The 27,049-nt window shown below is 35.2% G+C and overlaps 1 protein-coding gene across 4 annotated transcripts in view; it reads right to left on the bottom strand.

Annotated features, from left to right (window-relative positions):
• Nucleotides 1-27,049, bottom strand: part of BANK1 (B cell scaffold protein with ankyrin repeats 1) — a 305,662-nt gene that overhangs the window by 24,978 nt on the left and 253,635 nt on the right. For all 4 annotated transcript variants that reach the window (XM_045820456.1, XM_045820453.1, XM_045820455.1 and 1 more), the window contains 3 exons: nucleotides 22,841-23,149; nucleotides 18,734-19,042; nucleotides 7,206-7,271 (listed from right to left, as the gene is read on the bottom strand). In XM_045820456.1, coding sequence (XP_045676412.1) covers nucleotides 7,206-7,271; nucleotides 18,734-19,042; nucleotides 22,841-23,149 — 684 coding nt within the window. The remainder of the gene's footprint in view (nucleotides 1-7,205; nucleotides 7,272-18,733; nucleotides 19,043-22,840; nucleotides 23,150-27,049) is intronic.

Here is a 27,049-nt window from a genome sequence, read left to right as displayed (position 1 = left end):
GTTTTTTAAACAGAATGTAGTTTGATTTTGTCTGTTATCCAAATTTGAATCTATCTTTTATAGAAAAGAACATTATAGCATAATATACCCTGCAGGCATGGATGCAAATCAGCTTGGCTTCACCTCACCTCTCTAAACATCAGTTTCTTTGTCTATAAAATGAAGCTAAATAATACTTTCCTCACAGGGTTATTCCAAGGGTTAAAGGATCTAATGTGTGTGACGCACTTTGTGGCAAAAGCCCAGGAAGTCATAAAGTTATTAGTATGTTTACCTGGAAAAAACAGTACAGTAGGTGACTGACCTTAGTTACATAGCCAATCCTAAAAAAAAGGAAAATAGTATCTACACATAAGATAGCAGTGAGAACTTAATGAGCTATTGTATAGAAATGCTTAACACAGTGCCATTTGTCCTAAATGATTGCTACTGCTCTGTGAGGATGCTTGACACGTTTACAAGGGGTATTGTCATAACTGCTGCTCTTATACACAATCTGGTTTTGTGTACTTCCTTTTTTGCCTTTAATGATAGTTTCTGACTTTTGTTATAAAAACTATATATATAATACCTAACATAATGCATATATAGTAGATATTTATAAATAGTTATATAATGTTAAGTGATTTGGAAAGTATATGTTCTATTTATTTTAAAATAATGATTACTTCTCTAAATTTCAGAATTTTTTTACCTTTTTTTTATTAGCAGTCACAAATAAAATGGTATGATTTTATCTTTTTCATTTTCTCCTAGTTTCTAGACATTTTTATAGTATTTGAGAATTAGATTCATATTACTACAGTACCATTATTTGTTGTATTATATACTTATTATTTATTACCAATATTTTACATTCACATGGTTGATAAGTGAATTTATAATAATTATTTAAATTGAATATTGTGTTTCAGTAAATTAATTATTCACTACAAATTCTTTAACACCATGACTCCTTTTTTGATCTATTTATTTGCTTAATCTGTCATTTACTTAGAAAATTTTGAGGGCAATACTTTTATAAAGATACAGAATGTTATTCTTTCTAAAACCCAAAATACCTAAAAAGTGTATTTGTTTTGTTCTGACATGGGCAAAATCTCTGACTAAATATAAACATAAGTCACAATCTTTTCTCAATAAAATGTGTAGTTCTTTTATTCAAATTTTTGTTACACAGATTATGTAATTTTTAAATTGATTTTGATTTTTTAATAGAAAATCTAGGTTAAAATATTTCCTTAATACATGAGAATTATTTTTTCAGCTTTATACTTTAAACGATTTGATAGGGTGCTTTTAAATCTGGGTAAATTTCTTCACTTCTCCTGGATCACAGTGAGCCCAAAGAGTCTGCATATTCCATTTCCCACCCCCGGTTCTCCACAGCTTCGTTTAGCAACATTATTTTTTGTAATTGTCAGTCCTGTTTTAAATACACTTTTATACAGGAGTTGGATCTCTGTTCTCCAGGTTTTCTGATTGTTTTAGGTCTTTCCATGTATTGAGAACAAACCTTTCTCCAATTACATTCTCTGTTTTGATGATTGATTGCATCCTCTCTCAGCCTTTTTGAAGCCTGACATTGATGGCTCATGTACTTTTTATAGTTATTGCCTTAGAACATTTTATAAAATGGCACAATTTTATTAAGTTCTTCAGATTTCAAGTTATACATTGTTAGTTGAAATGTTCTTAGTGTTCGTGTCTGTGTATTTCCCATTATTTCCATGTTGATACTCTGGCACTTTTGTGGAAGATATAACAATCTTACTCATTAAAGAAATATTTGTAGAAGTATAATTATCCTGAGTTTTCATGATGAAAAGTTCCTTCTTTCCTCTGGAGTAAGTTTTTACATTCTCATATTATTTGTTCTCTTCTTTAATCCTTCTTGAAATCCATAGAATCATGTTCAGATTTAGTGTTCACTTATCCTTTGAGTCTATTGCTTGTGTTCAGATCATATTTTGATTTCCGCTCTAGCACTGCAGAGGACTTTTGATATGTGTAGTTCGCAGTGCAAGATCCCAGGGCTTAGCAGGATGTGTCTAGTGTGGCGTTGTCACCTGTGGGTGGTACATGATTCCTTGGCATTATGTACTAACAGGTCTGCAAAGTATTAACTCCCTGTATAAATTACTAACAGAATTCTTCTTGACCATCTCATCCTTCCATCAAAGAGCTTTACTTGAGCCTCTTTGGATGCAAAACGTAACATGAAATCCCGTCCCCCTCACTTTCTATTGAAAGGACTAGTCTCTGCATGTACTTGTACACAGAAAGGCCAGAGCTGCAGAGGGAAAAGCTTTGAAAAATTAGCATCTGTGTAAGTGAAAGCTGTGGATCTGGTAGGCTCTGGTGGGCTACTGATTTTATTTGTTTCAATCTCCTTTTTCAGTCTTAGAATTAGCTGGATTAGTTCCAAACTCTAGCATTTGCTTTTTTTCCCCCAGTCTTTGTTTTCACTGTTATTAAGAGCTCTGTCTTATTGATGCCTTGACTTCACAAATACTTATTTGTGAGAGGCCACACTGTGGGCTATAGACACAGCACCATTTAAACAAAAACCCAGCTATTAAAAATGTTTTTCCAGGTATGAATTTAATAAAAAAGATTTTGTGAACAATATGATAAATGGAAATGTAAGTTATACTGAAAAAGAGAACTGAGTCCATTATTCTTTTATGGAATACAAATGACCACAATTTGATAACTTTCCCTCTTTTCTTTTTAATATATCTAGTACCGGCAAAAACAGCCTGAAGAAAATGCCTCAGAGAACAGCATTTTCTTTTCAAAAATAAGAGTAATACTATTCACATTTTCCCAGGTCTCCTACTTACAGAAAATTTTATTACTTAACATTTATCAATCTGCCGCAGCGCTGGGCATTTAGAGAACACACAAGATTTGTTCTCTGACTATATCTCTCGCATGAACACGAACACCCTCCGAGAAGACCAGACAATAACAACTGTGCAATCTGTAGTGAAGCTACTGGGCAGGGGCTGCACCAGGAAATGCAAACTCAAAGCTTACAGGAGCCAAGCAGATAGACTTGCTGAGCAGAGAAGATTCATTGCCTGCTTATTAAACACATCCAAATAGTCTTCATTATCACACATAAGTATCTTCTTTTTCATGTTTTTATGGTAACATGAATCTTTCAATATTTTTTTATTCTTCCACATTTGATAGAATTGTACTTTTAGAGAAATGTGTCTCCAAATAAGAAAACGAGATAGAAAGCCCGTTAACAAATGATAATAGCAAAAGTCATTAGTGCAAATGATATAATTACATAATAGAAAGTGGTTGGAGATTTAAATTTTTACATGAAACATGGGTTTAAATATGGCAAAGATTAAGACTATGTTGTACAGATTATTTTGGAAATACATTCAGAAGCCAAATTTGACCACAATATGCCTCTGAAACAGTTACTTTTGGTTAGATTTTGTTTTTTGTATGTTGGTTTTTAGATTATTGCTCATTATTATTCTCATGTATTCTATTTTTATTCCATGTCTAAGGTCAGACTCAGCCAACCACATTTTAGAAACTTTCAAATAATTCTTATGTTCATCTAAGGTTGGGAGTCACTGGTGTAGGCAGTTGGTTAAGGTGTAGTGTTCTACCCCCCTAACCCCCCTCCCCCAAAATACCTCCTTCAAAGAAATGGCTCACTTTTTAAGAGCAACAGCAACATATCCTGCATGCAATTCAGTACTTAACTGTGTGGCTGGGAGCTGTGGATATGACTCAAGATCTGTGTGGCAGTTAAGATGTTAAAAAGGCTAAATCTCATCAGTTGCCATGTACCAGATCTGAGGTGATACTGCATGAATAAAATAGGGATGATTCTGGTGAGGATAGAAAAGGCCCCTTGGCATTGCCCAAGAAAAAATAATGTAACAGAGAAAATAAATGTAACATGTCTGGGACATATGAGCAATCTTAACTCTAGACTATTATATTATTTTGTGAGCAGGAAAAATTAAGCAGACATTTCCAAATCCTTAAAGAAGCAGTCCTCAAATTCCTCCATTCTCCTTTGATTTAATCATGCTTACCTAGTAGTTTTCCAATTACTAATTCTCTTTTATAGACACTTTATTATTTGGCAGAGGCCTAATGAATGTAAGCATTCCAGTCACTGGGAAGGAATCTAGTCACTAGAATGTACAGATTTAACAGGTTGGAATTGGGGGCTATAAAGGTTACAGATTAGTTCTCTATGAGCTTGGTTAATATGACTCCGACTTCAAAACTGTGACCAAGTCCAAACTCACTGACAAAATTCAGGTCTCTGACTTGCAACGTGAAGAACAAACCCTTGACTGGCCCATGAGGCTCACTTTTGGGAATAGGTGCAGGTATGGAAGCAGCATTTTCTGCTATACCACTCTTGCATTTTCTAACTTCAAAACCAACTTGGGAAAATTGATTTCAAACTGTATTTTGATGGAAACTTTTATTTGTGATCCAAAGTCCTCAGAATGTTCCTTATATTTTTTCAAGATGTGAAAACTGAGTTGAAAAAATCTGTTGAGTTTCCACGGAAATGGTGCCAATTAATTTTTTTTCTGTTCCTCAGGAAAATTCCTTGATTTAGCAATAGTGTAACTTCCTGGCAATCCCCTGGCAGTTGTGAACACAGGCCATCTGAAACACTTATATTTTCAGTGGAAATATACTTGGCTCTTATAGTCCCATTTCCTTTCAGCATATAGTGCAATAAATAATTTCTTTAACCTTTTTTAGGAAACTTGTCTAGTCCTTTTAGAAAATCTTGACTCTAACCATCATTTAATAAAACAGCCTTTGTTTGTTCTTTACTGAAATCAGAGGTTATCATTGGTGAAGCATGTACTGCTTTTCCTATTATACCATGGAATCCTGGAATGTTTGAAGAGTAAGCAGTTTTGACCGCCCAGTATGTCCTATGGACTGCATGGTCATAAATATCTTAAAAGGTTTAGACAGAAATGGTTGTATAGAGAAAGCCCTTTTAGGTACTTAGAAGTCTTTAATTAAAAAAATATTCCCAGTTATTCTCAAGTATCTTCTCTTTCTCAAATGGCAGTAACCAGGGAGGTTTTTGTGTGTTTTTTTTAACATTTCATGAGGTTTATATTTCTCTAGTCCTTATAAATATTTCAATGTTCTTTTCTGTTATGCTGAATTAGTGATGTCCAGGGTTAAAGAAATCTAAGGAAACTGCTCTAAGTTGAGTAATCATCAAGGAATTGGGTTTAAACATATAGAAAGAAAAAAATATCTACAAAGAAAAAAATTTAATTGAAATTTCAGAATTCTAACCCTCAAATAATTTAAAAAGTCTGGCAATCATTGACATAGTTGAAGCAAATTAGGTAAGATATGAACAGGTAATCATCCAAAAAAATTATGATTAGGTCCTCGCTTCTTTTCATTATTCTCTCTCCTCTTTTTCTTTTCTGGGCACAGAAGGGACTAATTTTATTTTATACACATGGTGGAACAATAATCATTCTCATCTAGGCTTCATGGACATTTGCAGCCTTTCCATATATTGCTCTCTGTGAAACAGCCAAAAATATAATTGGTAAGATGAAGCATTCGAAGGATCTCCTCATCCCATTTGTTACTTGTCACAGTCCTTTGACACCTGTGGCCTTCTTCACATTTCCCCCGACTCCTAACAGAAGTTAATTAAAACATGATAATTGGATAATTTATAAAAAAATGCTTCATGGAAATATTCTGCTGAACAGCTCAAGACATTTCCTTTCCTCACTCTTTTGAAAGCTCTGTGAGGCATGTGGGGAAGTCCAGAGAGAAGCAGTATTTTCTGATTTGTTTGATTCTTCATTGACTGTTTGACCCTAACAGTGCAATGATTGCCTCTGAAGTTCTGCATCAGTTTCTTCAGAGAGCTAAAGGCACAGTGGTAGAATAATGGTAGACTTGCAAAGATACACCTTTCTTCCCAAATACGGAATCATTAGAAATGGAGACTTTTCCAGCAGAATTTCTCCATCTATAAATCTATACATTTTATAACTCTATAAGCAGAACATCTAATCCATTTGTGGTAGACTGGAAGTTCAGCTTCATCATGCGCTGCACTGGAATAGCAGGTGCTTAATTGGAAGAATGATAAAAAAGTAGAAACTTTCTGCTGTGGGAAACACCACTTGAAGTCATGGGTGAATAACAATCTTTGTAGGGGCTCAGCTTTGTTTGGAGGACAATCAATGGTATCCTAGGAGCAGGCCCTTTGAGGTTCAGGGGTCTTAGAAGTTGGCATAGTCAGTACCTAGCTGTCTGTACAATGACACGAAAGGTGACTGACTATGGGAGTGTTTAGGAGCTATTGTAAAATTTCCTGGTTTTATTTTAATGCTGCTCTCAAAAATTTACTGGTAACAATTTCAAGGTAATATTGATTTGGACTGAAGTTATTTCAAAGGTGGGTTGAGGTGAAAAGTGTCTGTGCATGCTGATTGATTATTGAGCCAGCCAGTGTTTGCTCCACTTCTGCCACCTTTTACAATTTTCGTTTTTGAACTCTAACCAAGGCCTTAGTAGCAGGAAAAAAAGAGTACATTTTCTGTTTTTACTCAGGACCAAGCATGTCAGGGAGAACTGCAGGCAGCTGCCTCTCAATAGAGCAAGAGAAAGATAGCCCTCCTGTGTGAGATATCCCTATTGCTTCAGTATTTAGCTTTTCTCTGCATGACAAGTAATGGCTCAAAAAACATCGGATCGAGTGCCGAAGGCAAGAGAATAGTGAGAAAGGGTACAATCTTTGATTGGAGCCAATGTAGAGCACATAAAACCCAGGCTGGTCCCACTGTAGAGGCAGTCAATCATCTACGCCTCCCTCCAGGTAATTTCAGAGGCTTCTCTCTAAGGGTCTACGGAAGCACACTCTTTGATGCATGGTCGAGTATGTTTCTTACTTGACCTTCTTAGAGTCCTGACAACATCATCAACATAACCACAAATATTCTCATAAGGCCAATTCTTGCCTTTGTTAATTAAAATATTTTTGGCATTAATCTTATTATGGCAAAATTATATTTGGGTGAGACAAAGAGTAAAGTTAATCAAGTACACTTATTTACTTCTATCCCAAGAGATTTTATTCAGTGTTCATAACCCTTCTTTAACTCTTCCTTGGAGAGAATTAAATAAACTGACGTTTATGTTGGTACCTTGTTTCCTGGGGCCATGGAACTTGTCACCATCAGATTGTCTTCTGGCGGCTTTCTGTTGAAACACTGTAAAAAATATAGCACACATTATTTCTTGAACACAATTATAAATAAGAACACACTGGAAGTCTCCTGGAAACAAGTATGCAACACATCATTTTTCTTAGTAACAATTTTGAATTGTAGTTTTTTGAGTAGGAGCATTATTAAATTTACAATTTTCTCACTTGTGCAGCTTATCAGTCATTTCAAAAGGCATTTTCTGTGGGCTGAGCAGTTTAACGCTGATAGAATGACTCATTAAAGTATTAAAATCAAGATATAATTCCATTTTGATATCAGGTAAAGATAAAAGCTGCATTTTTTTATTAGTGATAAACATTAAAATCATATGAAAAATTTCATTTGCACAGAAATTGCTCATGCTGACTTCATGGTGATAAGCAAGGCTAATGACTGTTTCTTCTAAAACAGATGAAAAAACTGCGGTATCTCACAGATGTAATAATAAAAAAGACACTTAATTCCTGCATCATCTAGCTGGACCTCAGAACTATTACAGCAGCTTATTTGAATTACTTCATTATCTAAAAAGTGCTTTGTTCTCATTTATTATTTCTCAGATCAAATTCTGCGAGACACGTCAGTATTACTCATCCCATTTTGCAGATAAAAGATAAAAATGATTGTTTAATATTTACTGAGCACCCACAAAGTTCCGTATCGCCTCCGGCACTTGTTAATAAAAAAGTCTCTACTCTTTACAATTTGACTTTAGAAACTGAACATTGCTGAATTCCATTTATTTTTATAGGTAGTTTGATTTATAGGGTTTGGGAACCGGAAGAGGCCTTGGCAACAAAGTTCAACCTCACATGTTTATAAATGAAGAAGTTGGGCGTAACTGCACTGTAAAAGGACTAAGTCATAACCAGCACCCCAGCAGTCATCCTGGGTCCCTGTCTTTGGTTTTAATACCCCTTAAGCCAATTTAATTAATACCAAGGTTATATCAGGATTACTACAGATGACACTTTTTCAAATTTACAAAAAGCTCCCTAAGTCATATCAAACCAATAATTATTTAATAATCATATATAATTTGCCAGCTGTTGTCAAGAGAAAGAGTACGCTACTCTACTGCCCTCTATGAAACAGGAGAAACAAAAATATTTTCAAAGTGTGATGCGTTTAAAAAATGTTATGCATGAAATCATATTTCTGGTTGAAAATCAATGTTCCTTTTCAAGTTAGTATTTGGAAAACATGCTAAATATAACCTACTGGCACATTATGAAGGTTTTGTCCTACATTTTTTTTTTCTAAATTAAAATATACTAATAGATACATGACCTGTGAATATATTTTAGGTCAGGTGGTTCTTGATATTTTTCATTGGCTAGTTCTAGAAGTCTTGAAAAAATGACATTTTTGAAATTTTAATAACACACAGACACTATACTTTTCCCCAGTATTATTAAGATAATAACTAACACTGTTTAGACAAAAAAAGCTGTAATGTCATCATTAATCTGGGAAATAATCTGAATCCAAAGATAAACTATGAAAATGTTCCCTTCAAATAAAAAGTACAATAATTGGTAAGGTTTTTTTTGAATTCTGGTGAATTTTGAAATTACAGAGAACTTGGAAATGGAATTAATTTTTCCAGCTTTTTAATATTAATCTGTTAAAAATCACTTTAAGTTTTACATAAAGTATATTTTATTGAAACATGTTTTGTTGACAACAAATGCCTAGCCTTCATTAAAAAATACAGTAAATGTTCATGTACAGTAAATGTACAGTAAATCAACATTCCTTCAGTTTATATATTAAGAAGTTACATGTAATATACTTGTTTATTGTTGAGGTTTCCCCAGGGTTTATAGGTGAAACAGCCTGTGATGAGGTGGAGAATTGGGGGGGTGGAGGAAGTAGGGTGTTCTGAGTAGGATGATTATGAAAGTGCTGGTAAAAGGACTTTTTAAAAACAGAAAGTGCATGAAGCCACGCCCCACAAAACAAAAGTCCGCTCTACCTGTAAAACCTCCCTTGAAATTTCCTCACTCACTTCCAGCTGCACCTATTACAACTGCTCCTTTCTTTCCCCTATAGACAAGTCGCATTTCCTTACAAAACCCAAATTAGCAATTAGCATATTGCCACACACACTAATTTCTCACTGCTGTGAAAACTAGGAGGTAATCTTGGAGAAGACTGACATTAACTTGCTTCCTGAAGAAAGAGCTGGCTCATCAAAATGATCACTGACCCACACATGCATGCCCAAAACTCCCGCTCTATTAGCCTGAGGAAAAGAGTAGACAGATGTAAAACTCCAGAATTTATTCATCTTTCTTTTTACAGTAAATATTAGCTGAGACATTGTAAATTGCTTCTACCAGCAAAACCTTTGTTCTAAAAAGCTTTATACACTTTATATATACCATGTTCACCTACCCAACCTTTATAAGAGATAAACAGAAAATCCATAATGTGGTGAGAACTGAACATTTGGATATGGGTCACTCAGATTTACATATGAAAATACATATTTTTGTACAAGATTTGTGGTGAGCAAGATGACAGTCTCTTTTAAACATACAGAAATTGAAAAAATCTACATACTAGAATGTTAATGTACTGAGAATGGTGGAAGGGTGTGAGTTTTGTCTTAACACGTGTGGCATGGAAAATGGTTTTCTCCTCCCAAGCCTTTATTATCTTGCTGACAAAGTCGGGGCTTAGATGAGATGACCTCTAACATCTCAGTCACCTCTAACATTCTAAGACGCAATCAATTCTCTTTTTCCCAAGTCATTCCTGGCCAAATGGTGGCTGAATAAGTTCTTAAGTGAGTATAAATTTAAATAGAATGCTATGTTTTGAGGGAGACATTATTTTGCTGGGGGCTTTAATAGAAAAACTAGAAAATTAAATCACAGATCAATGTTAATTTTTTTATATAATAAATGGAGAAGATCCTGTCTCTGTGTTTGAATGCATGGAAGATACTGTTTTTGTCCTCTTTTGAATGCATCGATGTTCAAATAATGCTATCAAAGCAATTATGACATAGTCAACTTGTTGACTCTTAGCCCCAGTAAAATCTTATTTTTCTCTTCTTACCTAAAACTGAGATTTGAGAAAATGAATGCATTACTAGTATTTGTCACTTCTTTTAAACATTAAAAGAAAGTCTACAGAGAAAATAAAGCAATTTTTGAGGTTCAAAATAATCTTAAACAATGCAAATGTTCCAAATACCACCCCCATTTATTTTAAATATTGGCAGAATACCTTCTGTAAATTTTTCTCTAGAATAGAAATGACATTGAATGGGATAAAATTAGCATAGCATTAAATATTCAAAACGTTAAGCAAAGTGAAATTATCAGAAGAGCAGAGGAGGGAGAGAAGGTGAAACGTAACGAATTCACTTGCACTATTTGTCTTTCCAGGTTGCTTCTGCAAAAACATTCTTCACGTCAACCTCATTCTCAGTCTATTTTAGCAAAGGTACTCTTCCAGAGCTGCCCTTCTTAGAGTATCTGATGAAGCTTATTTGCAATTATTTCACAAGTAGCTAAGGTAATGGAAAGTCTGTGCAATGGCTACATGTGTCTGTAAAGATATAAATTATAAATGACAAACCCTTGATGTTCCCATTAGAAGTGTAAAGTGAAATGTTTGGAGTCAAATGCTTATTACTGATGATCACTGTTGAAACTAGAGACTTGATAGAAAATAAAACAGAAAGGTCTGTATTGTACTCTGGGTTCCCAGAGAATAATACTGTATAGGTTGCAGCAGTGCATTTATTATTTATTATTTACTCAACAAACTTTCATTAGGTTGCTAACTCTGTAGCCAACTGCTGTGCTAGGTAGGTCCTGTGGATGCAAAAGTAAGTAAGACTGAGGCACAGTTTCTATAGTGTCCTTCTTTTTGAGGTATTCATTTAAGCAAAGGTCAAATGTGTCATTAGTGTCTACTGATGAGGGAGGATAGAGATGAAAACAATTGGTATGGACAAGGGTCATAATGCATCTGCTGTAGCGTTATTCTCTCTGCGTCTCTGTCAATGTACACCTGGCAAAAGCTAATTACAGAAAGGAGAATGAGGTCAAGGAAGGCAATATAAACAACCCCTTTGTCTAGCCAGGAAAGACAGAGAAGGGAATGTTCTAACCCTCTATGTAGTCACACTGACTAATGAAACTGAAACTCACAAGAGAGATGTCACCTCTTTTTAAATTGACTATGATAAATTGAGTACTCCAGTTAGCTTAAAACCACCATTTCATTTAGTAGCAATAGTTACAGGTTATTAATTTGAACAAATTTATCAAGCATAGGTTACCACATTTGAATAGGTATACTAGGGTGATGTGGCCACAAGTAATAGCATCAGCCATATAATATGAAGTTCTTCGAACTGAAAATAGTTTGTTCTCCAGCAGACATAGAGTCAGGAATTGCAGCTTTTTTTCTCTAGGAAGAACATGCAAATATCAGCTAGCATATGTGAAGTCACTCATGTGATTACAGCTTACTGTTGAGATTGGTAGAGATGGAAAGTTGGAAAGCACATATCTACATGAAGGAAAGTAGCACAGAAATTTCAACTCAACAGCAGTACCAATGAATGCTTTGGTTTCCTAAGGAGAAAACATTAATTTTCTTTTTCAATTTGTAATAAAATCTTTGTCTGATAAGAGTGTTCCCATAAAAATCCTCTCCCTAAACCAGGAAATCTCAGTATCAATTATATTTTCTACTTCTAAGGAACTTAATTTTTATAAGAGTAGAATACAAACTGTTTTTATTTGCATATTTATCTCTTATGTTGCAAATGAGCATTTTTCTGTTTTAGGAATCTTTCTTACTCAGAAAGTTGAAACACTGAGAGAGAGAGAGAGAACACGAGAGTGAGCAGTTGGTTTGTGGAATTCTGTGTAATTAGAGCCTGAGGCCACTGTAATGAGTTGATTGGCAAAATCTCCACTCCACCACTAGGCAAGCATGTCCGTCCTCTTGTTATTAGGCAGGTCTCACGTACTGCTTGCACAGCACTGGTGTGAGGGTTTGTCTCCTCCCTTATGATTTCATTCAGACCTGCTGCCTGACTTTCCTTTTTGACCATACATTTGTAGTTGATAAGGAATTGATGTGTCTATATATTACTCTAGCAACATCCTTAGTAATTTTCCCTATTGTCACAAAGAGAAGTGGTTTACATCGTAGACAGTCCCTGCAACACTCTGCAAACTGAGATGAGTTCACTTTTTGGTTATACTTAGCGATCACCAAAAGTCATTCTCTCTCTCTCTCTCTCTCTCTCTCTCTCTCTCTCTCTCTCTCTCTCTCGGGAAGTGTTGTTATTCTGAAAAGTAACTGGTAGGGTCTGGATCTGGTCACGCTTACTTTTAACAAATGTTAAATACTAACTAGTTCTGTTAATAAGACAAATGATAAAAGATTGAAACTTTATGCAAGTAGATTGGAAATAACTTACATATACATGGAAAATTCCAGAGGGCAGGGCTCTGCCCACTTGTTCTATGTTGTGTTTAATATTGATAGCTAATAATTTGGAAAAGTCATGCAAAATGATGCATTTTCCTATGAAACCCAAAGGAAGAAGCAAAGGCCTACTGCCTGGGGAGACACAGCAGGTCCCTTCTCCTCTGCGCTACATACAACACACCTTCCATCACGGTGACTGCCATTCCAAATCCTGCACTGTGCCGCCTGCTATACCCAGGTGGTTGTAGTTGTTGATGAAAATTCTTTGAAGTAGGTATTATTATTCTTTTATAAAAAGTATTAATAGAATAAAACAAAGCTCTGTAACTTGCACAGAGTTGCACAACTTTTAAGGGGCTAAATCAGAATTCAAATTCAGTTCCGGAAGCGGCTTCACAATCTTTGTGAATTTCCTGCTATCATGCTGCTGGAGCTGCTCCCAGCGGGCCAGAACCACGGAGAACCTCGTTTTTCTCTATTGAATAAATATTTAGAATAAAAAAGGTAAACACATTAAAAGTGCTGGTGAAAACTATTGTAAATTCAGGACATCTAAAGTGAGAAAAAAAGAAAATTTGTGCAGATGGCTGTTTGATATATCTCTGATTTCATCTTCAAATGACCATTCTCTCAAGTGTTCAAATGTTTACGCTGTGTCAACAATGGAAACAACCCTGTCATGGTTTCTCAACCTGGGCACTACTGGCATTTCGGACTTGATAAGGTTTTGCAGTGGGTCCTGTCCTGTGCACTATAGGATGGCTAGTGGCCCTCTGGCCTCCACCAAATAAAGGTCAATAGTACTATCCCAGTTGGTAGAACTGAAAATGTCTTTAAATATTGCCAAGTGTGTCCTGGGAGGCAAATCACCACCAGTTAAGAACTACTACACAGACTATTAAGCCTCTTACTAAAGATATCTTTAACAGAGACTCTATAAACTTCATTTGTTAAGGAGAAAAATATCAGAATTCACTCTGATGTTGAGTGAAAATCTAAGCACTTGATAATATTTGCTTATATTGTCTCACGAAATACAAATCCTTTCATGTCAATTGATACCACAGTTCATTACTGCCTTCTTCCCCATTTACTAATATAAAGAAATTTAATTTCTGGAAGATCAAGCTAGAAAAGTTCATCATTATTATGCCAACTCTCTTACAGATGGTCTGCAAAGTTCTTCTTAGGTTGTATTCAATGTCTCCATGATGTTTCAATGACAGGAAAAGCACATCGAAACACTCAGGTTATACAAGCAGGCTGGATAGCCTCTAACGAACAGTGTGAGCGAATATCTGAACAACTGCTCTTTTGCAGAGTCGCACCAGCACTCTACCAGGGAAAAGAGAGAGGCAGAGAGAGAATTAGAGGGGAAGACAGGGACACTGGGCTTCCAAATAGAATGATAAATATGTTTCTCTGCCCTGAGTGCACCTGTAATATACGCACTAAGTCCTGAAGTTAAGTGGTTTGAACAAGGTCACCTAGCCAAAGAATAGGACCCAAGGCACTTGGTCTAAAGCCTACTTTAATCCACTTGACTGTATTTCTTCACTAATGAGGACATTCCAATCTGATATGGATTAATTTTCCTAAGAGATTCTACAAGGTCTTTTTTTTTTCTGCTTGCATTTCAACTGTATTGTATGTGATCCATTTCAAGGACAAGCAAATCGCAAGTGGAAAATTTCTGAGAGCAACTGAGTTGTACTTGACATTTTGGGGTCCTGGTGGCTGAGTAGCTCTCCAAAAGGTCATATATAGCTTTGTTGCACTGTAAAATGCCAAGGGCAACTCAGTAGCAATTGAACATTGAAAAGGAAATTATATTCTACTCCAAATCAGAAGCATGGACTCTGTGGAAGAATCTAGGTTCTATGAATTATGTGAAGGAAAAATGGGAAATTGTCATTTGATGTTAAAATTTTTCCCCAATAGGCAGTCATCTCTTCTTATGAATTATGAATATAGTTTTACCACCAATCTATCTATCTATACTATGTAAAGTGCTCATTTTGTTTCCTTGATTTGTCTTAAATCAAGAATGCTGACACTAAGAAACACTGTAAATCCATGTTAATTTCCCTATATGCTTGAAGCTTAATGAACTCGATCCTTTTCAAAATTATAGGGAGAAAAAGTGGGAAGAATACAATATCTGAAGACAGGCAAACTTTAAAAACTTTTCATTAAAGTAAAATGAGTTAATGTTTCTGTGGTTGTTAACACAAAATTAGATATAGTGTAATAGGAAGGGAATTAAAAAATCAGATGCATATCTCTTGAATAAAATAATCCATGAGTTTAGCCCTGGCTGGTGTGGATCAGTGGATGGTATGAACCAAAGGGCTGCTAGTTGGATTTCTAGTCAGGGCACATGCCTGGGTTGGGTTGAGTACCCAGTAGGGGGTGAATGAGAGGCAACCACACATTGATGTTTCTCTCCCTTTCTTCCTCCTTTCCCCTCTCCAAAAATAAATAAGTAAAATCTTAAAAAAATAATCCATGAGTTTAATTTTGCATTAATGTTACATTTTTATAGGCAGGGTATGGTGGTGATGGTGGAAACAGAGTTTCTCTCTGATTTTATACTCTGTGAAAGCAGTTGGAATTCTCAGCTATATGAGAATATCCTAGAACTTTGTCCTATTCTCTATAGGTTCTCCTCTTCACACAATTCAGGGAAACACTTATTTGCATTTAAATGTTTATTACAGAATATGATAAAGGATACAGATGAACAGCTAGATGAAGAGATTCATAGAGTGAGGTCTGGGAGGGTTCCAAGTGGATGAGTTTCTGTCCCCATGGAGTTGCGGTGTGTCACCATCCAAGTGTGGATATGTTTACCAACCCAGAAGCTCTCAGAATCCCCTACATTGGGATTTTATAGAGGCTTCTTCACATAGACACAATAGATCATGAACTCCATTTTCGGCCCTTCTCCCTTCTCAAGAGAATGGGGGGGTAGGCCTGAAAATTCTAAGCTTCCAGTCATGACTTGGTCTTTCTAGTTACCAGCTCACATCCAGGAGCCCATACAGAGTTGCCTCATTAGAAAAAAAGACACTCATAACACCCAGGAAATTACAATGGTTTCAACAACTCTGTGCTGGGGTAGACACCAATATACATGTTTTCAATGATGTCACAAAAGCCAACATGATTTTCCTGTCTCTCTCTGGTTTGTTTGCTTAGTCTCTTTGCCACAACTTTCTTGAGTTTCTGAAATAGTAAGTTGGGATTTTACATCCCACATTCCTTTTCCATCCCCAACTCCACATCCTTCTCTTTTTGCTACATCAACACACCTTGGATGTGCCAATATTTCTGCTGTCACTTCTGTGTTCTGGCAAGAATTGGGGCAATTTAATGTTCTAATTGAATGAATGGCTTTCTGGAAAATTGTGGCAATTTTATTTAATATATTGTGTAAGCTAGAAAAAAAAGGAAAGGTAATGAATTTTACGCTCTGAAATGCAAAGAACATCAAGAAAGAATTAGCCAATGAAGCAGTTTTTCTAGTGTTGAGACAGAATAAATAACAATCAATAGCATAAAGGAAGAGGCAAGCAGATACATTCCAGTGAAAGAGAAAAGGAAGAAATAATGTAAAGGGATTTTGAAGACCTCACTTACAGTTCAATTTTTGCTACTGATTTGGGATGTGGAGCAGATAACCTACCAGTTTTTATATATTTAAATGCAAAATAATAATAATAATAACCATATATTATAATACTGGTTCCTCTCTGCATATAACACAAATGTGAGAACAAATTAGATTGTATTTTTGAATTAGAAGGAATTCTTACAAATTTTGAATGGTTTTCAGGCTTATAAGTAGGTGAGATAAATAGCCTTTAAAATTTCTTAGAAATAAGATTTCTAAGATGCTTTAAAGTTCTTATGTGTGTGTGTGTGTATGACAAATTGTATCATTGTCATGTAGGGAATTTACATAAAATGCAGAAAGACTTTATTATTTGTTATTCAATAAAATTTTATATAACTAATACATACAAGCAAAATGCCAGGGGCCCTGAGACACGAGGCCCAGTGTGTGGCAGGTGCTGCACACTGAACGGAACACAGGAAAGCAAGTGAACTTGTGCAACATAAATGGTGAATTTCCAAGTCTTCTTCCCACACTCTGATCTCAGAGTGCTGGCAACCAGGTATAGAAATGTAGATTAAAGTTAGTTGGATTTTACTCTACAAAGACTAAAAAGCAAAGGAGACTAGATCTAAATAAACCAACAGTTTTGGGGTAATTCAGTGAAAATCCTGGTCACCTCCCCATTACCCAGCAACATAGTCCACAAGTTAACAAGTAGAATTTCCATTCAAGATTTTGGTGTTTTATTCTTAAACATAAAATTATAGCTAAGACAGCCAGATAGTCGATGGGAGTATCAAGTATTCCAGACAGCACAAATAACAAAGATAATAGAGACAGCATGAAACCAAAGAAAAATAAAAATCCCAGAAGTTTAAAAATGAAAAGAAAATGAAAAGAAAATGATAGCTAAAATATTTAGTTACATTGCCCCTACCACAACCAAAGAAAGAGAACAGGACAAAAAAGAGCAAAGAGAGAACAAGGAAGAGCCCATGGAAAATAAGACCATGGCATCTACTTGAAGGACAAGAAGATAGACAACGATGTGTAGAGAGGGGAACCACACAACAGGGGACTCTACTTGTGGTCCTCAGAACTCCTTAAGAACTGAGATAGAGAAGATGATGTACCTCTTTAATGATCTCTAAAATATAACTAAATTGTTGTATTGAGGTACATCTGTCTTTTCTTTTTAAAAATATTGATTGGAATGTACCAACCTTGTCAAAGAGCCTGTAATATTCTTGACGTCACTATGACAGTCTGAGAATTTCTAATTACAGCTTCTCCCTTGCCTTAATAATCTAGATAATTGTTCCAGCATATTTAATTTTAACAGAAACATTTAAAATTTATCATCATTTCCTATTTTTAACAGTTTCTTGAACATTATCAAAAACAGATTTCTATTAAATAAGTGTATTATACACTGGTAAATAACTTCAAATATACTTGATCAACTGTCTTGCATAAATCACATGATATACACTGCTTAAGCAACAGAATAGTTTCTTTCGAGCCTATTAAGCACAGATAAGTACTTGTGTTCCTTTGGGTAGGTTTGTTGTATATATACCTAAATGTTTTGTTTCAGTCACTGGTTTGGATTATTTAAATGTATGATCTATTGCCTCTCAGCTTTGGTTACCAATCAAATATTTTGTTTGATCCCAAACATTTTCTTCAAAAATCTCAGTAAAGGGCCACATTGACTTTATGTACCATAGTTTGCCATGTATAATGCGTACTTACATTTTTACACAGTATTATTATACCCATTATTACACCCATGGTATGTAATCACTATACTCATGCATAATGTGTATTCTTATTTTTCCCTCTAAAATGTGGAAATGATGTAGAAATTCTGTGACAGATGAAGTGAATTTAATCATTAGGGTGAAGTGCAATTATCAGAGGAATTGTGGTTACATCTATGAGATTCTAGTATTCAAACTGTTTAGATTTTAAAGTTATCTTAAATGAAATTAGGAGCAAAAAAATAAAGTTAGGGGCAAAAAAATAAAGGACTTACCTTCTTTTCTTATATTGCACATTATTCTTAAGAATTGAGCTTCCCTCTCATAGAATTATGAAAATGTCAAGAGAATTTCTTAACACATAATATGGTTTCATGTTCTTTGAATGGTTTGTCAAAATTATCCTCCTTAATAAAGAATTAGAAACTAGACCCCTACTCATTAATTCTTATTTTCTTTATTTACTATGTTTCTAAATTTTACGATAGGCCAATACAACTCACCTATGACATGAAAAGGTATTTTTTATTTTGGGGGTTTAGATCCCACTAAAACAGAGGACAATTCCACCTCCAACCACACACAAACAAACAAACAACAAAAGACATTACCTTGAGCTATATATGGTGTGGTTTCCTCTTTTGGAGGGATATTTGTGGGTCGAGGTGTGGGTGCAGGCGGTCTGTTTATAATAAAAGATCGGCCTCCAGTTTTTTTCTTTGTACTCATATTGGCCAGTATCATGTCATATTCACTGTCATCAATCTCAGCAAAAGTGTACGGGTCTTCCTCCTCCTCCTGCTGCTTCTTTTCATCTTCTGTCTGTTCCTCCTCTCCTTCAGGTTCACCTCCTATTTCCTGTCTTGCACTGGGATTGCACCGGTTTTGGCTTCTTTCCATTTGGCCTTCCAACATTTTCCCTGTTTATGAAATATTTAGATGGTGGTTACTTTTCAATTGTATGTAATATTTTTGATGTTCATCTATCACTTGCCTAAACTCCCCCCATAGTAATTTACAGATTACAACATAAATTCCAAAAAAAGAAAAGTGCACCATGGAATTTGCCAACATATCCTTCAATGTATCTTTCCTAGCAAAGTTTGTTAACTTTGTTAAGAAAAAACTGTTTAAGACATGGATTTTTTCAAAATATAAATAAACATATAAATGGTTCTCATGTAGTTTATGAATGATTTAATATCAGGAAGTTGAGTTACAAAATTAATCCTCAAATTCCAAAAACTTTGACTTTGTATTTTTCAAACATAATACTTTTAGATTATTTTCCTGCTTGAAGTCATTTGACCTTTCATAGGGTTTGCCCTGGGTATTCTGCCTAAAATTCAATTTCTCTGAAAATGATAGGGTGGAATGGTTAAAAGTGCTACTTCTTTGTTTCTTGTGGTAAGTCTTACTCTGACAATGACAAACTGACCTTCAAACTCTTGCTTTTTATAAGCCAACATGAATTTCATTCATGACCTAAAAGATGGCATGAATAATCAACAGCTTGAATATTATTCATATGAAAATAATAAACTGTCTTTGATGGTTTTCATATGTAGTAACATCTTTACATATTTTTATAAAAATGCATTAAAATATTTAATGCATAAAGTATTCAATAGCAATTATTTAGCAGATAAAGATACCATATACTCTGGCTAATGAGTAAGTTGAAAATAATTTTGATGGCTTTCTGCCAGGCCAATGTAAATTTTTAAAAAATTTCTCTTTGACAAATGTTTTGTGTAAAGTATTAATGAAAACAACAAAATGGAAAAGATTTCAGTTACTGACAGAAAATTTTTTTTATGTGATTCTGGGAGATTCAGCCATGTGAACTAAAAGAGAATGATTTTTTTTTTCTTTTAGGTGAGACTCTGACCAAAAAACATTTTAATTCATTTATGGATATTTTAATGGAACAATTTAGGAGCTGAAGAGAAAGAAAAGTTATGGAGAAGAATAAAGGAAAATACTATTAAAAGAAGGTTCAGCAATTATGGGGAGTAAGCCTAGGAGGAGAGACCAAGATCACCTTCCATTAGTCTTCTATTTGATTGGTTCAGTTAGTTTAACCCAAAATGTATACAGGCCTACATATAACTAACTTTAAAATCACCACGACTTGCCTTTTCTCCTAAGAATAATATGGTATTGAGATTTTGACTTCATGACTTCTGTTTCACTGACAGCATCACAGGTGAAACCAGATTAAGTGTGTGGGAAAAACTTTTACAGTGTTTTATTTTTAGTAGAATGTGTCAACTATCTTACTTTTATAATCTGATTTCCTGAGCTGTTATCTTTGTTCCTCCACCCACTTCCCAACTCTTTCTAAAGCTGGGCTTGCACTAGAAATAATACATTTTACTTTTTATTTTCCAGTGTATCAGATTATTATACTTTTTATGTCAGAGTCCACCTGCACTTTCTCAATGCAGTTGTACATAGGTAAATAACAATTAAAATACATCACTTCTATAATTCTAATTTTTGAAATAATTGGGGCAAGAGTGTATAACAAAAAGAATACTTAAAATCCCAGAAACCTGTTCAGAGAGGTATCTGACACATTCTAATTACAGGCTCTATGGTCTTGGATCTGAGTTCAAAAGGGACCTTGCCCTGGCCGGGCAGCTCATTTGGTTAGAGTGTCATTCCGATTTGCCAAGGTTGTGGGTTCGATCTCTGGTCAGGGCACATGCAAGAAGCAACCAATGAATGCATGAATAAGTGGAACAACAATCAATGTTTCTCTCTCTCTCTCTAAAATCAACAAGTAAAGAATTAAAAAAAAGAGAGTCCTAAGTGATGGCTTCCTTGAAAGTTTGTTGTAAAGATAAAAAGAAACAATATGTTCTTTATAAACTGAAAGTGTTCTACGGTGTTCTATATTAATGTTTTCTACAGTGAATACATCCATAAATCCATCATAAGGAATTTGATACTTAGAACATCGATGAGGAGGTCTCTCTTCTCAATAAGTTGAGGACATAAGGAGCTACTCCTAAGGGATAATTTCTGAAGGTATCATTAGTTAAAGTCAAATAACTCATAAAGTCTCTGGCAAAAAAAAAAAGTGGAAGCTTCCAGTCTTACTTTCAAAGACCTTAATCAAATATTAAAGACAAATATTGGTATTTTATTTTCCATTTGCTGCTAAGTATTAGCCTTATGAAAAGATGAGGTTAAAAGTAACACTACATATAAAATGTAAAAACAGAGTTTTTAAGTAAAAGGACTGACTTCTTATTTTATTTTGCTTTTATGTGTAATAATTTTCAGAAAATATATTAACCAAAATTGCACTTTGGATCTTAGATATCTGGTGAAAACTCTGGGTAAACTAATGTTTGACCTCCTAACCAATTTACCACATATAGAAATTTCCATTAGGAAAAGATTTAATTTAATATTAGTTTCTCTCAGAGATTTACACTGATAAAAGACAACTTTGCCTCTTAACAATTAATTTTAATAATGATATGAAATTGTTCACATTTATTAAAATGATAAACATATACCAGAATTTTGTTGTCAGTGTACTACTAATCTATTTCCCCTCCTCTGCTCCCAAGATTGATACACCTACAGCATTGATTTATCTTAATGGTCCATATGAGCTTGACACATAGTAGGCAATCAACAAGTACTTGTTGAGCAAGTGAATGGATCAGGGGAGTGCCTATGAGGGTTTCCATACTTTCCATTATGCAGCACTTTCCATCTCTAAATACAGTGCATACCCTTAGTACAGGTTTACCTTGATCAACTGGAACTTTTATAGAGACAGGGCCTTCAAGGACACAAATGTTAAATCTCATGGCTTCAAAATCTACTTTTTGAAACAGCTTTTATAGACTTCATAACTTTTTAGGACTCAACAAGTACAGTATTGTGACAAATGGGCTTTTGATAACAGATACTTCTTTTACCCTCCTTCTAAAATTTTATTTGTAAGAACATTTTCTTAACTTGGAAAGTAAATATAAAATAGTGACCAATAAAGTGGGTGAAAATTAGTGACCTTGTTACAGTCACTAATTTGAATGTGAAGCTGGAAGTTTGTCAGTCTGTTGCACATTCCAGGCTAATAGGGCCGACACGGAAGCTCTTCTTGATGCTCCTTCACTCCCTCCCCCATTAGACACAGTAATCCTGCATTTGGGGCAAATATGGTCACAATCATGTAACTGTTCTTCCACTTAATCAATATATGTATAGAGTGTTCTTAGACTTTGGTCTCAATGCAGTGATAAACCCTCTGCCACTTGCTTCCCTTGAAGCTACCAAATGGGTGAAATGCCCAAGGTCATTTTTAAACCTGTGCCACATTAGCCTTTCCCTTTTGCTGGAAGACTAAGAATATTTTTTAGAAGTGAAGTTGTCATTTACTTTTCCATGTTACTTCAGTTTCATTTCAGGGGGAGAATTTACAGACTACTTCTTGGTTTTAGTTTTACTTACTTAAAACCTTGCAATGATTCTTTGTTCCAGAAGGAAAGAAGGAAGGAATGCAGGAAAAAAGAAAGGGATGGAGGATAGTTAGTGGCAGGTATCTTTTGCCTGATTTCCCAGGTCCTAGTTAAAGAATGGAGTAAAGTTGCTCTTAGTTTTAGAAGTTGATCTTCTCTGTATAGATTTGCCACTGTACTATATGCTATTAAGTCTGTCAATTTTTTTTATTGTTACTTTAACCTTAAATTTACCTTGTAATGTGAGGTGAGGTTTATCCAGTTGGGGGGCAGCAACTACAGGTCGTGGTGGGGGGAGAGGTGGTCTGTTGTCCCCGAGTGGCTCTTGTGAATTAATTTCTGGACTGTCTCCAGGAATGAACACATACAAGTCATCATACTGGTCCTCAGAGCTCCCACCGTCAACCTCAGGCAAGCTGTAGTTGCTCTTCGTGCCGGATTCATTCTTTTTTTCTTCCTTTGCAGTTTCATTCGCCTCAGCTCCTTCAGCACTTGGCCTATGTGTCTGCGCACTTTCATGATGAAATGCTGGGTTCTGTATGGCTGTTTATAAGGAAGATTGTGTGATTTCATTTAAACACACCATCTGGAGGCATGTCATATTTCGTAATTTCATACCGAAGTGGTAGTACTGCTAATAAAACTTTTATGATGTGGTATAGTGGAAAGCTGACAAATACATAAATTTAGTGAATAGTCAGTCATTCTTGGGCTTTTAAAATATTTATCGAATGAATTGTTAAAGCTCCATTACATCTTGCTATCTCAGTATGAGGCAAACTTATAATATTCTGATTCTCTAGAGTTACTGTTCAACAGATTCACAGACATGACTGCATTACTACATTTTTATTAGAAAGCAGTATAACTGCTATAAGTAAAAAATGATGGAAAAGGTAAAGACAAGGAAAAATAAATCTTAACTTACTTGTGAATAATGCAATAAGATAAATCTGTGATTCTTATTTAGTCATTGTTTTAATATGTAGCTATCAACAGATGATACTTTAATTCTTGAAATAATTACTTAGGAAAAGTTAATTTTTAAAAAAAATTATTTATTTATTTTTAGACATAGGGGAAGGGATGGAGAAAGAGAGGGAGAGAAACATCAATGTATGGTTGCCTCTCCTGTGCCCCCAACTGGGGATCTGGCCTTTAACCCAGGCCTGTGCCCTGACTGGGAATAAACTGTTGATCTTTTGGTTCACAGGCCAGCACTCAGTCCACTTAAGCCACACCATCCAGGGAAAATTTTTTCTTTTTTAATGATGAAGGCATCCAAGTTGCCAATAGTAGGTAAATCTTTCTAGGGCTCAGTTCTCATACCTATAAAATGTATTCTATATTGAAACTTAATCAAATGATCAAATGCCCTCCCTCTAAGAATGATGATGCCAACATTTGTTTTTATACTGTACATTAAAGCTTTCTAACTTTAGGAAGAAAAATAGAAAATTGGGTATTATAATGCAATGTCTTTAAATATTAAAACAATTTTGTTTATATTGTCTTTATAAAAATTCTGCTCTAAAGCTTTCATAAACTTTAAAAACAAACTTTTGAATCTCATTATTGCAGGGAATATATGAATTGTTGTCATCAGTGAAAAAGAAAAGCAAATAATTGTTTTAAACTACTGCTAAACTTAAATATAGCTACAGAAGCCAGAGTGGCACATAGAAAAATTTTTTTTAAGTGAAGAGTTAATGTAGAAAATTTTCAGCAGTGGGAAAATAAATGAGTAATGCAGAAAAAGCATGCCTATGTGGGTACTCTATATTTCTACATCAAATTTTATTGTTTGATTTTTCTCTTTTTTCATGTGAGAGAAGAAGGGTATAGGTGCCAGTCCTAGAGCTGCGAACCAAGCTTCTTGGGTTACCAGCTCAGGCTGAGCAGACATTCTTGCACAGATGTCTGCACAGATCCCCGCTTTTACTTCTAACACCAAACACTGAGCCTGAAACGAAGTAGTCTCTGGAAATCCTGATGACATGAGTAGATGATGGAATAACTGAAAAGAAATTATTGCTCAGGGTAGCAAAGGGGCTTTACTACATCTCCTTGGGTAAGTCAAACACCATCTTAAAATTACATTTACATTATAGGAAATTATAGGAAATTACTTGCAGCCAATGCACTGTCTAAGCAACAGTCTCCTTGGACCTTATCAAATATTCCCAAATGTGCAATCCAGCCCTGGAGAGTCAGGTAGTGGGTCAGTGGGATTTAGGAAGCTTCATAACAATGGTGGAACCAATGGAGATCTGCTGACTTAGGGTGGGCACTCTCCCATGAAAGAGGCTGAGGCCCGAGTCTGGTCACACTGAGTCACATGTGAGATAGTTCCAGGTCCCAACTATCTGTAGCAATGACACTGTTCTGTACAAATAACTGAAGTAATGTTTTCTTAATTCATACAGTTTTTCTGAGGATTAAATGTCATTTTGAATTATTAATGATGGCCTCTATCATCACTTACTATCATTAAAAATAATAAAATGCATAACATTAAAACTTTATATATTAATACATTACTTTAATATTTAGCATTAGTTTGTGTTCTGCAATAATATTTGAAGGTGTGTACTGACTTTGCCAAACTATGTTAGTTAAGGCATTGTGTTTAAATGTATTTGATATGCAGGTTAGGCTATGACTTGAAAAAACTGTGATCAACAATGCTTAGCTGAGTTTCAACTGTGCACTGTTAAAAGTGCAAATGCCCTGAAGCAAAAGCCTGCTTGATGTGTGAGATGTCACTGTGGCTGTGAACAAGCAGGTGAGTGGTCAGAGATGACAAGAAGGGGTGATGATCTAGGGCCTCACTAATGATGATAAAGATTGTAAATATGATGTGAAGGCATTGGAAAATTTGGAGAAGAGTGATTAGTTCCTTCGTGAGGCACAGTGTATTCATGGTGGCAAATGTGGAAGCTGCTATTGATGAAGAGGGGAGGATTGAATGTGGGAGGTCGGGGGGTGGGTAGGACAGGGGAGAAAAATGGGGGGAAATGGGGACAACTGTAAGTGAACAATAATAAAAAATTTAAAAAATTAAAAATTTTTTAAAAAGCAGTGCTGTTGGCACTTTGGACTAGATACTCCTGTGTTGTGTGGGGACATGTTCTGTGGGATATTTAGCAGCATTTCTGTGGTCTCTGCTCTGTAAAGGCCAGATACAAACATCCCTTCTCAAGTCATGGCAATAAAAAAATTCTCTGTTCAATAAGTTAGTAAGAGAAAGACAAATACCATTTGATTTCATGTATATGTGGAAACTAAAGAATAAAGTAAAGAAACAAACAAAACTGAAACATACTCGTAGACACAGAGAGCAAACTAATGGTTGCCAGAGGGGATGGTGTTTTGGGGGCTCTGTGAAAGAGGTGAAGGGTTAAGAAGTCCAAATTGGTAGTTACAAAACACACACAGGGGTATAAAGTACAACATAGGGAATATAGTCAGTAATATTGTAGTAATTATGTATATGGTGCCAGGTGCACTGAAAATATCAGGAGGAAAACACTTCACAAGTATAATGTGTAATCACTACGTTGCACACCTGAAATGAACACAAACTAACACTGAATGTAAACTGTAATTGAAAAAAACACAACAACTCCATTCATTGGTATCCTTTTTGGAGGAAGAAAATAGCCCTCCATTGTCAGCCACTGGACTACTGCAATTATCCAGGGGTAGCTGGTGACAGAGTGGACTAGGAGAGATCACAATAAAAGGGGGAGAAATGGCTGAACGCTGGCTGTATTTTGAAGGTAGAGCCAACAGTACTCAGACAGACTGAATATGGGGTAGGAGACCAAGTAAAAAAACATGGGTGACCAGGGTTTTTGGACTGAATTCACTAAGGACAGAATCTTCACTGGCTTGAGTGGGGAAGTCAGTAGGGGGAGTAGGTTGGGAGTGGCAGGAATTAGGGTTTCCAGATTTGGAATGTTAGGTAAGCGATGCATATCCGACATGCTGGTGAAGCAAGCTGTTGTGTACCAATGGAATCTGACATAATGGGCACAGTGACCTATCTACAGAGACGGAAGTAATCTTTAAACATTACACTATAGCATTATATCCTATTACAGCCAGTGAGGAGGACCTTAGAGAAACTCCTCTCTAACCTTCTCATTTCCTAGCTGAGGAAAGGTCTGAAAAGGATGTGACCTTTTTTAACATTAAAAAAGGAAACTGAAAAAATATAGTTGTTAAATCATCAGAATATTTACATCAATCTGACTTGCATATTTTGTTTGGGTAAGAAAAATGAGTGCTTGATTATTAAATATTAAATTTAGGAGTATTTAAATTAGCAAGATAATTTGGTAATGTTTCTGCCATATTATAAATTAAAAGTCATTCAGTTAATTATTTTCCATGCTCTCTTCAGTCTTACTTTTCAGTTACATTATGCAATACAAACAT

Source organism: Phyllostomus hastatus, unplaced genomic scaffold (assembly GCF_019186645.2).
Source record: "Phyllostomus hastatus isolate PE091 unplaced genomic scaffold, TTU_PhHast_1.1 phas_scaffold_39, whole genome shotgun sequence".
Taxonomy (NCBI): domain Eukaryota; kingdom Metazoa; phylum Chordata; class Mammalia; order Chiroptera; family Phyllostomidae; genus Phyllostomus; species Phyllostomus hastatus.
The sequence above is the reverse complement of the archived record's forward strand: the minus strand, read 5'-3'. Positions and strand labels throughout refer to the sequence as shown.